The sequence below is a fragment of the Grus americana genome, chromosome 1 (assembly GCF_028858705.1).
Source record: "Grus americana isolate bGruAme1 chromosome 1, bGruAme1.mat, whole genome shotgun sequence".
NCBI lineage: Eukaryota > Metazoa > Chordata > Aves > Gruiformes > Gruidae > Grus > Grus americana.
In genome coordinates this window covers 150,237,970-150,253,672 of record NC_072852.1, presented here as the reverse complement: position 1 = coordinate 150,253,672, position 15,703 = coordinate 150,237,970, and the positions used below count along the sequence as shown (strand labels likewise).

At 42.1% G+C, this 15,703-nt stretch overlaps 2 protein-coding genes across 12 annotated transcripts in view; one reads left to right on the top strand and one right to left on the bottom strand.

Moving 5' to 3' along the window:
• Window positions 1-873: 873 nt before the first annotated feature.
• C1H2orf49 (chromosome 1 C2orf49 homolog) lies at window positions 874-10,363 on the bottom strand. 4 transcript variants are annotated; one of them, XM_054812598.1, is made up of 5 exons: window positions 9,114-9,776; window positions 8,297-8,556; window positions 7,809-7,975; window positions 5,347-5,719; window positions 874-2,417 (listed from the first exon to the last, which is right to left on the bottom strand). In XM_054812598.1, exons 2-5 carry the CDS (start codon window positions 8,393-8,395, stop codon window positions 2,361-2,363), a joined length of 696 nt encoding a protein of 231 aa, XP_054668573.1. In that variant the 5' UTR covers window positions 8,396-8,556; window positions 9,114-9,776; the 3' UTR covers window positions 874-2,360. The 4 variants fall into 4 exon arrangements, with proteins under 4 accessions (XP_054668573.1, XP_054668571.1, XP_054668575.1 ...); XM_054812596.1 differs by lacking the exons at window positions 8,297-8,556; window positions 9,114-9,776 and adding an exon at window positions 9,829-10,363; XM_054812600.1 differs by lacking the exon at window positions 8,297-8,556.
• A 1,113-nt stretch (window positions 10,364-11,476) lies between these two features.
• The window catches only part of TGFBRAP1 (transforming growth factor beta receptor associated protein 1), a 41,049-nt gene continuing 36,822 nt past the window's right edge, over window positions 11,477-15,703 (top strand). For 2 of the 8 annotated variants that reach the window (XR_008575387.1, XM_054812588.1), the window contains exons 1-2: window positions 13,256-13,362; window positions 14,590-15,291. Coding sequence is in view for 7 of the 8 variants with exons in the window: in XM_054812588.1 (XP_054668563.1) it covers window positions 13,350-13,362; window positions 14,590-15,291 (715 nt within the window). In the remaining variant the exon portion in view is untranslated. The other 6 variants (XM_054812581.1, XM_054812583.1, XM_054812584.1 and 3 more) reach the window with 6 other exon arrangements.

Below are 15,703 nucleotides of genomic sequence, written 5' to 3'. Positions count from 1 at the left end.
CCTCAATGTGTCTCTTTTTGTACCAAGTGTAAAGTGCTCACAAGTCATTCCTCTCTCATTAATTCAACAAGGTAAGTAGATGCATCAGACCAGATTTGGTTTACTGTACACTATTTGAAGAACTTGGCTGGCTGACATTTTTGAAGTGCACACTGTGCTAATCAGATCTCACTGAATGAGCAAATTCTGTCCTCTGGTGACTTCATTCTACGATGAAGGCTGTAGTAAAGAATAGCCATAAAAATCCCTCTTATGTCCACATCTCCCAAAGGGGAGCAAGCACCTCACTCTCTCCTGTGGGGTCTGGCAATCCCCCAGCACACTGCAGCTCTGTTCTCATACTTTGCTGAGAAGAAGGATTACTATTAGCTAAGGTGGTAGTGGAAGGTTGTAAGAGCAGCATGGCTTGCACCTTGCCCCCCAAAACGCTGCAACAGATGATAAAATGGTCCCAGCTTTAAGGAAATGTAGGTGAAACGTGACAAGGTTCGAAAGCATACTGGCCTGAAAACAAGACTGTTACCATGCAATAGCAGCATCACGCTATGCATTCCCGTAGTTCTGCGTATCACGCCTTAACACATACTAACACACACGTGCTCCTAGCAACTGAAACTACAACAAAGTACAGCCTATGCTCTAAACCACTGCCAACAAGCCACCCACAAAACAGAACTCCTACCAGACTGTTACACTAGCGCAAGGACCAGCACTTCACGTCATGCTAACTGCTGCTAAGACTCCAAAGTAGCTACTGAGCCTTTTACCCTGTGAGCTTTTTCTTAAGTTCTAATCACTTCAAGACCATTGAAATATAACCTTACAAAATGAACAAGCTTAATTACATCACAAAAACAAGTCAGCACTGCTCTGTTTGCTTTTAATTGAATTTATTTAAATAGGATAAGGCTACTTAAAAGACAACTCTTTACATACAAAATGTACATTACGTTAAAGTTTGCTGTACTCAAGTACAAAAACTGCACAAGTGTTTAGTAAAAGGGAAACAGCACACAATATTTCAAAACATCCATTCTTACCATTTTACAGCATTCAAGAAGTGCCTTTTATGTCATAACAGTGAATGGAGAACTTCTGTCAGTAATGAATTAAGCTACAGTTTTTGGTTTCCATATTAACCAATGTTAAAAATGTAAACAAGCTTTCAGATCACTACTGACAACTTCTTTTAGTGGTTTAACTAAGTGGATTCAGAACTTCATTCTTTCTTTTTGTTATACTAAGTCTGGAAGTGTTATTATTATTTACCATCCATATCTAAAATGAAACTGGTGTCACCCAAGCCACTGAGATTTAATAAAAATGTTTCCATCAACTTAACTGGATTTCTGCCTTACAAGGTACTACCAATAATCCAGGTGAAACACCACATTTCACAGAAAAGCAACATCTATCTTAAATTATCAAAGGAAGGGAAAACAGGTTGGGGTTTTTTTTGAGTGCAACTACATACGCTAATGCTCTCAAGGTACTTCTTTGTCGTCCTGTCCAACTGTTAGTAAGTTGAGAAAGCGCTGGCCTGCATTCCACAGGTTTTCCCCATATTTTATAAGCATGATTGTAACCAGGAAAGCAAGCAAATTTGTTGTATCAGCACATTTTTACACTTATGCATGTGTAAAATATGCCTGTGTATTTAAGAGAACATGGCACTAATCCATTCACTACTTCCTCTCAAAGATTCCTATCAGTCTAGTAACATACTTCCATCTGTGCATTTCTTATTTCATACGTCAATAAGAGAAACTTCAATTTGAAGTAATGCTGTTAAAATAGTTCATCTCTTATTACCAACCTAACTTGCACTGTAAATTCTACACTCCTGCCTGTTCTGTGCAATAAAAAGGAAAAAATTTTGTCTCAGACTATCTTATCAACACAATGGTCAGTTTTCTCATCTAAATGAATTACCTTTTTAAAGTGAAGAAGGCTCTTGGGATCACTCTGAATCTCAATTGCTATTTTAACTATTTAACCAGAAGTGGAATAAAACTGAATCTTACTGAAACAAAAATACATTAATATGTGTGAATTGTAGTGACATGCAGGAGATGAACTATAATAATCTTGAAAACTAGAAGTGGGGAGTTTAGTATATTGTAATACTACCAGCTTTTAAAGAAGTCATGAGCTACTTGGGGTATAAGAGTAGACACTTTTAAGGTGACTGGTGATAATAACTCCAGCTTTACAACAGGGAACTTTTAAACTTGTTAAAACTTCACAGCAATCTGAATCCCTGTAAGGTTTAAAAAGAATTGTACTTAAACTGTTTAAATATGACTTATCTGTTTGAAAATACGGAAGTAACATTTATGTTTCAAGCACCACTAGCTACTTCATGGCCATGTAACGTGCTGGATTTTCTTCTTTGCTTCCGTAGGCTTTAGGTCATTCTGGAATACAAGAAAATATATACGTATTCTTAGATATACTGTGCAAGCAGAAGTTAGTAGTTAATCTGCCATATTCAAATCTAGTAGTGACTATTGCTGTACTCAGCTATATGCTACTACAACAGTTTTCTATTGCCACCTTGTGGAGAAAGTTAAATATCACAGAACTTCTCTAGAGAAGATAAAAATAAAGCCAATGAATTTAACTACCTGAAAATCATGTATGTCTTTTGGTTTTTCTTAATTCTACAACTAGTTCTGCAAAAATATCTTTCAATTATGCATCTTAGAAACCAGTACATATTTGAGTTTCAAAACATGCTTCTAAAGTTATTTCAGATTGCATTCTTAAAAGGCTTGTTAAAATGGGATTGTATAAGGGAAAAAAACAAACATACAACTAGGAAACCAATTTACTTTTGTCAAATAGTAAAAACGTAGAAAAACAGAAGGAAAAGTTGGTCTTCCTTTGTAATGACCTGTATAAAAAACTGAAATAATTGCCAAAGCCTCAGCTGAACTCATCTTTCAAACCCTGCACCAAGAAACCAGAAAACAAATCAAGCAAGCCCAAAGTAAAACAATAGGAGATTGAAGTGGTGAAATAATTACTTTTCACCATCTAAAACAAAAAACAAAATCTGAGAAATTAGAGCTTTAATAGTTCATACAAAGACAGGTATATGAGTTTGCAAGAACATTCTGCAACACACTGGTTTGGGGACCACAATCTAGAGATCTCTCCTTAAGAGTTTCAGCATTAATTTATTTACAGCAATCCTGTGGATTGCAGCACTACGAGGTTTAAGGGAATTAGACTCAAAGATCAGAGGGATAGTTCTGCGCTATTCAGTACGAGAACTTCAGTTTTTCTTGAAAGTCAAAGAACAGTCACTTGCTTGAAAAGGCAACTGTCATTACCATTATTATACTAAAAATATATCAGGCTTTACACTCTACAGCCATCTGCCAAGTATACCGATTCTTCCTGGCTGCATCACTTACTGTTCAATACCACATTCTTTCATTTCAGACAGTAAAGTAACATCCACACAACACACTTGCCTAACTTCAAACGTGTCTGACAGACATTAACCAAGGCATGACTGAACTTACCAGTATTAACTTGAACAACATAAACTGTGGCTAAGGTAGAAAACCAAGTGTCAGAGGTCATAGTTTCTGAGTGTGGTTATACAGTGTCGCTTAAAAGTATTAATCATTGTGTCCACAAAACATTTAAATTAAATATAAAGAAGCTATGAGGTGTATACTAAAAAAGTTTCAAAAGCTCTGTAGGTTCAGATCTGACCAATACTTGGAAGAGCTCTAAATATTAAAATAATTTAGTAATACTGGTAGTAGGAAACACACCTCTCCAGCATAAATTTGATTCAGGGTCTCAGCCATGATTCTTGTAAAAGTTGCTAACGTCATTTTTCAGAAAAGCCACATGTTTAGGTGCTCTGATGGAACCCACCAATCTACACACCAAGGACATTACCTGTATTCTTTCATGAAAGGATATTTAACAAAGAGATTAACAGAAAGCATTTCATGAGGCAATATTGAGAAAACAGAAGTTAGGTCTGGTGTACCGGAAAAATTTTAATCAATGTAATTGCAAACTGCATATCTAAAGCTCCCCCTGCAGTTCAACTGAGAACATCTATTTCTTCCTTTGAAGCCCACACTTACTCCAGATATTCCCACATTCCACTGGAAACGTGAAAATTCCTTAATTTGTATCATGAAGGTGGACACAAACAAATATAAGACTTAGCCCTACTTTGTGGCATGTTTTAAAGAGATGGCCCATTGCTCCTTGCTCACTGACAAGCCCTTAAAGACTAATCACACCTTTGTCAAAAATAACCACTGTTCTATCTTTCTCCCCAACTGGCAGCTACATTCGGCACCATTACCTACACTTTCAAAGGTATGCCTTGCTGAATTAATGTATCTTGCCTTAGCTCTTCTCTCATCACTTCAGCTCATCAGCCTCATTCTGCCCCCATCTGTAGCGTAGTTCTTTACAGAAAATTTGTTTGCAGCTGAATCTAACTCACAGAAAGAGGATAACAATTTGCCTTTACAGTTAACAGCTCAGTCATCAGTCATCTACTTGAGAATAGCACCCTTCTGATCAAGACCTCAGCATGACTTTCTCATTATTTCATAGAAGCCCAGGTACCTGATTAAGATCACCATGGCTCAAAATAAGCACTTGACCTTTGGCCTCTCATTTCAACTAGTATGATTTGTTGTTATGGCTTCTCATTAGGCCCACAATCTAGGCAGGTCTCCAGATTTTTCACATCCAGTTCCTTCCTCAAGCTTGCCAATTCCTATGTGAGATCTAAAACAGATGGTGTGCTTCCTCTAAGGATATATTCTACAGCTCTCAGCATCTCACTTCAGTTCCCGCAACATTTCTTCCTTCACTTTGACAAATGAAAGCTTGTCCTACTCAGCCATTCAAGTGTGATTGTTACAAATGCTATCATTCCATTTTCTTCTCCCCTACTACAGAAAACAGACCACTTGTCCTCCCTTTAAAGCTGTTCACGTTGTTCTATAACTGTTCTCTCTCTCAGACCTACCAGTAGGATTACTTTGTGTTTTATTTGACTGCTACCAGCACCACCTTAAGCATTACCTACTTAGTAATTTTAAAATTACATGCACATTTTCTACAAAGCTGCCTCTCTCATACAGAAGTTTCCCACGGACAAATAGAAAGTACTTAATTTCTTTCCTTCTAATCTTTCCCAAACCGGCTACTATTTTGCCTGTTTCTAAATAAAGACTCTACTATTACTCCAAAAGAAAATAATCCTGAAAACTCTTACAAGGGTCTACCTTTGGCTCTTGCAAGTTTCAATTGAAAAAAAAACAAAAACCCCAAACTGAAAAACAAGATACATACCGGCAAATCAGATTCCTCTTTTGGAACAGCTCTCTTTAACTTCACAACAGTAGTTCCTGCGACTGGAGACAAAGGGTACACCTTCAGACTAGCCAACACACTGCTGTTAGTCTTTGAAATATTGTTCTGCTTAGCCTCATTATTCCTCATTCCCAGCTTAGCGTCCTCTGATAAACTGGAGGCTGAAATGTATGTTGAGGCATTTGAAGGAACTGATAATCTTCTAACAGTGTTGGTGGTGCTTCCAGCTGGAGGAGGTTTTAGGCGATCAGCAGCTCCGTTCTCTGTCTTCCTCACCTTTATGCTCGTACTTGTTGAATTGCCATCAAATACAATTAATGGCCGTTTCCTTAAACCTTCCACCGTTGTAACACTGAAAATACAAATTGTAAAATTCTCAGACACACAAGCTAGATGGTCCAAAAACAGCATATCCAAGATGTGGGTAGCGAAAATTAATTTAATCTTGCCTAAAGTAAAAATATATCCCAAAAGACTAACCTTAAGCTCTTAGCTGCTTCAAACTTAGGCAATAGAAATTGCTTCCACAATATAAAGGGGGGAGGGGGGCAGGGGGTTGCGTGAGGAACAGCGTTCCTCAGCAAAGAGGGTCGTGCGAGGAACTTTCTAGAAGACAATTACGGTTGTAAGACCAAAGACCGTATGCTTATACCACTGCAGCTAATACAGAGTAACTAAAGAGATAGTGAATATTTGAGAAAATGTGTGCCACCTTGCCTACAAGAATAGCATCTAATATTCTGATGCTTCTAAATCTCCCTGTTTCCACTCTTATTCAAAACCATAATGTTAAGATAGTCTAAAAGACTGTTAAACAAGGAATGAAAACATTAAGCAAAAAAAGCATATGTTTTTGAAATAAGCTGTCTTTGAACAGGAACCCCAAGCTGATTTAATGACTTTTTTTTTTTTAATAGTTTGTGTTTGTGCCTTTAAGCCTATGTGTAGTCAGAGCTGTCCAATTTAGTAGCATCTGATTTATGAAAAAGGAATATTATCAAGCTAATATCAAAACAGTAGTATCAGAAAACATCCCGACTGCCAAAAAATAAAGCATAAAGTTATCACAGCTCATTCTACATGTTTTTTTAAAAAAGCATTGCTCAAGAATGACAAAGTGTTTGGAAAGCGCAGATTTAACAAATAAAAAAACCAAACCACCATTAAGTTATGTAACATTCCTATTTAGAAACTTCAGTTTTCAGCACACACTCACTGTTTAATCATTTCATATTAAACAGAGGCATACAAGTTGAACAATAGTGTTTTCAACAATGAAATATATTAATTTGTAATTAATAAATTTGACAATACTGATGTTAGATATCTCAACAGACTTTAAAATAAGCCACAAGCAGAGACTCCATTCGTTTGATTTGGAACAACATTAGATTAGTAGCTGCTGGTAAATCTCACATATTAAGAAATCACACATTGCTTGCAAAATTTCTGTCCAGACCAGGGTTTTCTTCAAAAAACCGAAAGGAGTCAGAATTTAAGAGCTCACAGAGCAAGATAAATTTCAGCTCTTATTCAGATTTGCTTCTACATTACTCTCTGTTCACAACAACATATGTCACACAATCCTCCTCTTTTTATATTCATCAGATTCCCAGAACTGATAGAGACAAAGAGACCTTCAATTCATTTGGGACTTGTTTATCAAGAGATCAGACACAACTCTTTGGCTTATGTCTACAGTAGATGCCATTTCTAGAAGAGCTTCTACACAATGAGATTAGCTTCCAAGACCAGGAGTGTTGAGCCAAACATGTTGTTTCAGTTAAATACTACTGAACCAACAGCAGCATTTAACACATTCATTAAATTAAGGAGTATAATTTCACTTGAAAAGTGTAAAAAGCTGATGTACACTTCAAAAATAAAACATGACACTTTTTGCTCACTTCGGCTTTGTCCAAGAATTTATTCAACACTCCTGACATGGAACACGTTCCCCAGCAGCCTTTTTGGAAAGCTAGTTTACAAACTATGTGAAACAAGAAAAAACTATACCTTTTTTCAGTCACCTTACTTCACATAAAAGCACTACTTTTCCCTGGAAGTGTTCAAGGCCAGGTTGGATGGGGCTTTGGGCAACCTGGTCTAGTGGAGGGCGTCCCTGCCTGTGGCAGGGGGGTTGGAACTAGATGATCTGGGAGGTCTCTTCCAACCCACATCATTCTGTGATTCTATAGAAAGAAGCACTATAAGCTAGATATCATTAATAACATTTGGATGACAAAAAAAAATTATCTTTCCCTTTTTCCTATTATTACAGCAGTAGAATCTAACACTTCTGACACAGGAGACCTGACACGACATTCTCTGTAAACTGTAACAATGTCCAAAAGCTGTACAAGTTTCATTAATTAGGCAAAGATTAAACTAAATGCATTGTCCTAAATTCTACAAGTCTAGCCCAATAAAAGCTAAATTACCTTTTATTCTCACTTTTCAACTCATTTTGCTGTCTTTTCTTTTCCATCATTTGCCCCCATCTACTTTTTGGTAAGTCACGCTGAGGCAGGGGAATGGCATGTTGAATATAGAGATCAGTGAGACCATCTTTGTCCATCTTTACATTATTTTCGACCAGTATATTCTTCTGTGGGGAACAGAAAAAAAAAGTTGCTATTATGACAAATTCAAAGCACAAGCATCTTCATGGCATGATTTGTTTTTTCAGAAGCCACTTTAAGGTAGTGTATTGGGCATAAACACTAAGGTTTCAAAAACAAGGGGCTGCAGGGGTGACTGCTGTGGAGAGGCCATGAACTGCCCTGTGGCAATGGCAGCCCAGTCTCCTGCCTTCCTACTGTCAACTTCCCTTGTTTTCCCTGTGGATTACACTCAGTCCTCCCTTTCATGAGGCAATAGGTAATGCAGGATGTTGGGTTCAGTGCATACTGGTTTATTTTTCCACTACCTGCAAGCGCATCTCTTCACATATCTCCTCATGAGCCTCTTCCCGTGTGTCCTTTTGTGTCTCCCGCCCGTGGTGGCTGCTGCTCTTTGTTAAGTGCATTTGAGCACAGGTACCATGAGCCCTTCTGCTTGAAATTTTGGGGTGTGATGCGTTGTTTTCATCGGTGCCAGAGACAGCTGGATTCAGCTGCAACCAGTACCAGGCAGTTCATTATCTTTGCCCAAACAGGTCAACCCTGCAGCCCCTCCCTATTCCAAAGCCTGTAGTTTTCCCAATAAAAATAGTAGCAAAAAAAAAGGAAAAAGTTATGATAGACATACTGTTGATGACTGATGTTTTCATGCACTCTTAAACATGCTTCCCTGAATCCAATAACACTACCAGAGCTCTCCTCCACACTTCTAAAAAAACGGCAACTAGAACATAATGCAGTTCAAACTTACAGATGTAGAGCCACACTTTCTTCTTCAGTTCCCAAAGAATAAGTTGCAAAGGGAGATTTCTATTAACTGACAGTTATTACAGAACACCAGCTATCTTTCTAATCATGTATAGGGTTGTGAAAACAAAACTTCTTGGTATCTCCTGCCAAATATATTAAAAGAGAAAAAAAAAACCACTACCTTCCTACAAACTAGAGGTCACTGAAAGCAGGTCAAGTCTCTGCCACTACCATTTCTGGCAACACTTCATGACTCCTGATGTGGGCTTAAAACCAGTACAGTTTTGTCCACATAAACTACATGGACAAGAGCATACAAAATTTCAGTGAGCTCATACAAAACCCTAAAACTTTGATTACTATTGTTTCACATACCAAAAATTTTCAGGTATGGCAGTAACAAGGATTCCAAATCACACCCACTGAAGCTTCATACAATCCAAACCCGCTTATAACTCACTTTCAAGCTCAGGTTTGTTTTGTGTTTTTTTTTTAATTACACATACTTAAGCATTAGCTTGACTTCTTCTGTAGGATGTGTCTCCTTAATTCACTAGGTATGACCATGGCAAGTTTAACACAGCAAAGATCATCTTTCCACAGATAACTTTACTGCGTGCAAACACTGTCTCACAGACATGCCGATGTGGGTAAATGATCCTTTAGCAGCTACAGCAGCAGCGTCCAAGCACGGACCCTTTGCAAACACGGAGACATCTCTCACACCACGGGCCTCCTCCAAGCAAGCACCCAGCCTGCACAGTACGGACTTTGGGGTTTGTTTGTTTTTACCCCAAATGCTTCCTGTGCACCCGTTAAGGACACCACAAAGACTGGAAACCGCAGGAGAACTGGGACGAAACTCCCCGGGTAGGTGACGGGGGAAGAGGAGTTTCCCCGCAGAGTAAAGCGGAGAAACAACCAGGGCGGGTCTAACGCGGAGGGGTGACCGCGACAAGAGGCAGGGCCGCCGGCCCGGGAGGCCTCCCTTCCCGCCGGGCGGGGCAGGCGCCGCCCAGCACCCCCCGCCCCGCCTCAGGGGCCGCCGCTCCAGGGCCAGCTCGCTTTCCCCGGCGGCGCCCGGGCGCACCTGCTCCAGGGTGAGCCGCAGAAACTCCTCCGAGAGCAGCTCCGGGTGCAGCAGTAGCTCCGGCTCCGGGCGCCCCGACCCCCGCTCCTCCTTGCCGCCGCCCACCCGGCCCCTTCCCTGCGCCGCCATCTTCTTCCCCCGGCGACCCCTTTCCGGCCTCCCACAATGCCGCACGGAGCGCGGGGCGGGGGCTCGCGCAGGAAGTGACGGGAGCCCTGTGACGTCAGGTGTTTGCGTATCACGAAGCCGCCGCCAGCGGCTTCCTATGCGGGCGGGCCGGAGGAGCCGTGGGCAGTCAGACACGGAGGGGCTGGGAACGGGCTTCCAGAGTACACCGCTTTCGCGTCACGTTCTGGAGCGGGAGGTGGTTTGTGACGTGAGCAGCCTGACTCGGAGATAGCGAAAGCTGGGGGTGCGCCCTCCCGGATCGGCTTGGCTCCTCTGGGCAGCTGCGCCAGCGGGTTGGGCAAAGCGGGTCGAAAGGGGCTTTGCAGTGCTGATGACGTGATGTCGTCCCCCAACCGATGCTGCTGACTCGGGAAGACAAATCCATTTTATGATAATTCAGTCAGCATACAAAAGTACAAAACGTTTATGCTTTGCCACCGAATTGAACAGCAGCTAAAACTCTGTCCCTGAAAGTGCTAACTGCCAATTGACACGTCATCTGCAGTGACGACAGTCGCTCTGTAATTCCAAATTAAATGACTGCCTCCTCGTTCGAGTTAGTAATCTGCTTGCATGTTTAAAAGCAGAATAGAGAATTACAAACAATTACATTAATAAATTAACAACGTTGTCGTTGCAACATAAAATTGCAACGTAATTTGAAGTACCTGATGCATTTTACGTGTTGCCTGTGCCTCTCAATTCCGTAACACGAGGAACGAAAACATGCGCACGTGGAACAAGTTGCATATACGTGACTGTAACATTATTGCAATATGTACGCAGTGCTTTTAAGAACACGAATTCAAATTTTGAATATTTAAAAATCAGTGAGGTGTAAAGCAATCAAGGTGTAACATTTACTGATACAGTTTCATATGGCGCCACCCAAATCTGTCTTCCAGCAGTTCGTGCAGTTTGCGTCCTTGTGCTCTTCCCTCTTTCCCGCCTCCCAAACCATCCACAACGAATGTTACGTCTTGATTTGTCTCGGAAGAGCTGCCTTTGTACGTCAGGGTTGGACCTGGGCTGTAGCCACTACTTGTAACTACGGCATTTCGAAACAACGAACGGATTTCTCCGGACCTGCCCGGACCACGAGTGGCGTACGTTGCTCGCACTGTCGGGACTGCTTGCAGGCGGATCTTCCTCTGCGTAGGTGCGCGGTTCGGATGCAATCCCTGACCGACAGCGCGCGCGCGTTTGCGGCCGTACTGGGCCGGCCGGAGTGCCGCGGCCCGGGGCAGGTCGCCCGCCCTCCCATGACAGGAGCGGCACAAGGGCGCGGTTACCCGTCCTCGCCTCCCGCTCCAGGCAAGCCGCGCCGAGGAGCAGCGGGGACCGGAGCCGAAAACCCTCCCACCACGCGCGCGTGGCGGCTCCGCTGACGTAGGCGCCCTGCCCCAGCCCCGCCCCGATGGGCGGGGTTCCTTGAGGCTCCACCCCTTGGCCGGTGGCGCGGGGATTGCGGGTGCCCCTCCCCACGTGACCGGAAGGGCCCCGGCCCCTCTAGGTGAGGCGGCCCCTTTCCCTTCCTCACCCCTCCCCTCCGGGAAGTGCTCACGCTAGCGCAGGGCGGGGCCTGTGCCACGCCGGAAGCGGCGCGTCCGTCCCGCTCCCCGCCCGCCGGTGGACCCCGGCGCGCGGCGAGGCCTGGGCGCTGACAGCGCGGCCTGAGGCGGTGCCCGGCCCGGCCCCGGCCGCCGGCAGCGCACCGCACCGCACGGCCTCCAAGCAGCGGGCCCGGCTCCCGGTGTGGCGGCGGCGCCTGGCGCTGGCAGGTGCTGGGGGAGGGTGAGCGGGAGGAGAGGCTCCGTCGCCCGCCGGGGTGGAGGCGGGTGGCCCGGGGGCCGCGGGGCCGGTGGCTGCCTGGCCTGATTTGCGCCGCCCGGTCGGGCTGCGGGCGTGTGAGGGAACAGGGGCAAAGCGAACGGCGGCGCTTCTCCGCCGTGCGGCCCGGCGCGCTGGGCAGGGTGCGGGCGTTCCGCCAGCGTGAAGCGCATCCCCGTCCTCCACGGGGGCTGGTGCGGGCAGGCCTGGCCCTGGGGTGGGCCAGCAGGTGGGATCCTATCCAAAGGTTCATTAGGGCCCGCACGCAGTTAATTACACAGGGTGTTGGAGTATGAGTACGTGAGCGAGCAGTGCAGAGGTAAGGTTGGTAGGGTGCGGATTTGTAGGGCAGCAGCAAACAAAATGTAAATGCAAAGCAAGGTATTACTTAACAAAAGTGAGGGAGAGCTGCTTTCCACTTTTTACCGGAAATGAGTGCGTGCAGGGTTATTAGTGCACTTAAGAAAATAAAATTTAGTAGGCTGATAATTTGCTTGCCTGTTGATTATCCCCATTATCTTGTTTTCCGGAGTTCTGAACATCTAAAAAGTAGCATGCTAACTCTGGGGTGGCCTCCTATGTTTCTTTGCAGTGGGCATAGGCCCCTAAGGTCTTATAAATGAGAACAAAATACATATAAAAAAAAATCTCAGATTATGTGTGTTGACATTGGTTGTTCTTAAAAGCTTCTTTCAAAGCTTTTTTTCTAGCATGAATGTTTTAAATTTTTTGCTACCAGGCTTATGTAGTACTATGTTGGGTTTTGTTTTTTCTGCTCAGGGATTGTGTACCTATTTTGATTTTTTTTTATATACTTCTACTTTTCATCTACTTTCATTTAGTAAGTTTTTTGCAGGTTTTTAATACTTCTTGGTCAAGAGCAAAATTCAGTAGTTTTCCTAATGGCATACATGAAAATTTTTAGCTTGGGCTACAGGAACATGAAGTTGTTGACAGCTTCAGGTACAAAAGTGCCTGACCTCTCCAGACGATAGTTTATCAGTTCAGGTTTCACACAGGCTCTTAAAAATGGTTGGGTTTTTTTTGACAGTCAACCTTTGGGTAGCCCTCTTTAAGTTAACGTTTCTTTTGATAAGGTTGAAGGACGGCCAGAACGCTAATTTACACCCCAGGTGAGGATGCAATTTGAAAATGTCATGGAAGCCCAAACTAAAATCTTTTTAACTTCTGAAAAAAAATAGGAAGATCTTGGCATAGAACTTCACTATGATCTCTTTGTAGCATGGTTTGCTTCTAGCTATATTCTTAGTTCGATCTAATTTTATTTAGTGGTTACTTGTGAGTTGTGTACCTTACCTTTTCTCACTGAATTTTAGAAATTTTTGCCATGATTTTCAATGTTCTCTTGCAAAAGCAAAGGTTTTTTTTTTTAGATGTAATAATTTGAAACTAAATTCATTTTGACTATGTTTAGTTTCAGGATTGTTTGCAAGAGCATTTTGATGATGTTGGTCTCTCTGGTCCACAGAAATTTCATTTGATGTTTTGCATCTCCATTGTACATGTGGACTACAAGTAATTGTCTATGTTATTTCTCAAATCTGGTCAAGGTGTTTAGTGTTGCATCTTCCTCTGTGTTGGCTAAGTGATTGTTACAGACCAGTCATGACAAATTAAAAGGTGATTAAACAAAGTCAGCAATTTCTCATCTACTCTTCTTTGAAGTGTTGAGCACAGTTGTCTGCTGGCTTCTTATCAAAATAACACAAGTCTGGAGTACAGTAAAATTACACGGATGGTTTTGAAAACACTATTAATTGCTTTGTAAATTGCATCTGTCCCTTGACAGTGCTTGATTGTAAAAGGGTAGGTATAGTTTGCATAATATGAAGATTAGAAGAGCTGCTTAGCACTTAAAGACAGTCTTTTTGGAATGGTTGTGATAGTAATGAACAGAAACTCTTAATTTCAGAGACATTCCATCTTGAGCTTAATGAATGCTTTATGGACTATGCTTCCAAATTGTCTGTGTGAATGTGCCTTATAATTGCTGGTGCATATAGTCTGGTACAGAGAATATGTAAATACCACTGAATAAGCAGGTATTATTAAAACAGACAAACAAACACCAAACCCACCCCCCAAAAAAACCCCCACATCCCACCAAAACCAAACCCACAACTTTTATTATGAACTGGATAATACCTTGCATAAATTATTATTTAAGTGGCTCGGAAGTTACATATTTCTGATTGCTGGAGAGTAAGGAATATGAAGTATGTGTTAAAATGGAATATGCCTATGATATATCGCTAAGAGACTATGTACTAATAGGCCTAGATTGAGTGTAAAGCAACATGTTAACTTGTAGCACTAAATGCCTTGCGGCTTCTCTAGAAATCTGACAGTGGAAGCTTGTATCTTTTCATGTACAGGTGACAGAAATGTGTACATGACAGGTTTATAAATCACTTAAGTACTAGCAGGAACTACTTGTAGTGCCAAAATATCCGAGAGAGCCAGCAGTATGCTGGTTACTTGTGAAGAAAGCATCACTTCAGAAAGAGACGAGTGCTGTTGTGAATCTGCTTCAGATTAGGCTTGAAGTGGAGGCATACAGTTCAACTCACTTCTGTGATTATTAATGTACTCATTCTGGCTTGTGTAATCAGGTTGGAAATACAGTATAGACTATTAAAAATGCAACAGTGAAATTTTTGTATTGGTGAATGTTAAATTGTTACCTCTGGTATTTGATTATGTGTGTGGGGGTAAATAGTGGGTTTTTTTCTCTTTAATCAGATCACCCAGAAGACACAATGAGTGTTAAAGCTTTCAAGCTCGTTTCTGCTGTTGAGCGGGAGATGTTAATGGGAGACAAGAATTACATCAACATCGAATGCATTGAGTGTTGCGGAAAGAACCTCTATATTGGAACCAATGACTGCTTTATCTATCACTTTCTGTTGGATGAAAAGATATCAACAGCTGGAAAAATAACTTTTGTTGCCACCAAGCAACTGCATAAATACCTGGGCTTGAAAAAGCCTGTAAGTGAGTTGAAAGCAGCCTCTGCCCTCACCAGGCTTCTTGTGCTTTGCGACAACACAATAACGCTAGTTAACATGATGAACTTGGAACCTGTCCCCACTGGTGCTAGAATCAAAGGAGCTGTGACATTCGCATTAAATGAAAACCCTGTGAGTGGGGACCCTTTCTGCGTTGAAGTCTGCATTATCTCAGTCAAGCGGCGGACCATTCAAATGTTCATGGTGTTTGAAGACAGAGTCCAGATAGTGAAGGAAGTGTTTACTCCAGAGCAACCCTGTGCTGTGGCTGTAGATGGTTACTACTTATGTCTTGCACTTACTACACAGTATATCATTTTGAATTATAGTACTGGCATCTCCCAGGATCTATTTCCTTATTGCAGTGATGAGAAACGGCCAATTGTGAAAAGGATAGGCAGACAAGAGTTTCTGTTGGCTGGCCCCGGAGGCCTAGGTGAGACTAAGGATTGTAATTTTTTTCAGTTTTTTTAACTTCTCTCGATTTGGGAAGCAAAGCTTAACTAATTAAGTGTTGTGCACAATAATGATAATTTTATTCACAGGACCATACTGGAATGTTGAGATAAAAAGGTAGATGGTAAATTTTTGGTACTAAGTGTTATTATAACTCACCTGCTTTTTTAATGCACAAAAATCTGATTATTTGTATTTTAGTTGTGTGTGTAGAAAGCTTCATTTCTGTACAGACAGCTACCAGTAGTAGTATCTTGCAGCCCAGAGTAAAAAAATTGGTTAATACCAAGTGAAACTTCAGAGGCTGACAGCCTTTCTGTAGTGACTAGCCAGACTAGGTCTGAGGAGCACCATGTTGCTACAAAATTGTTAGATATAGCGTAGATGAGTTA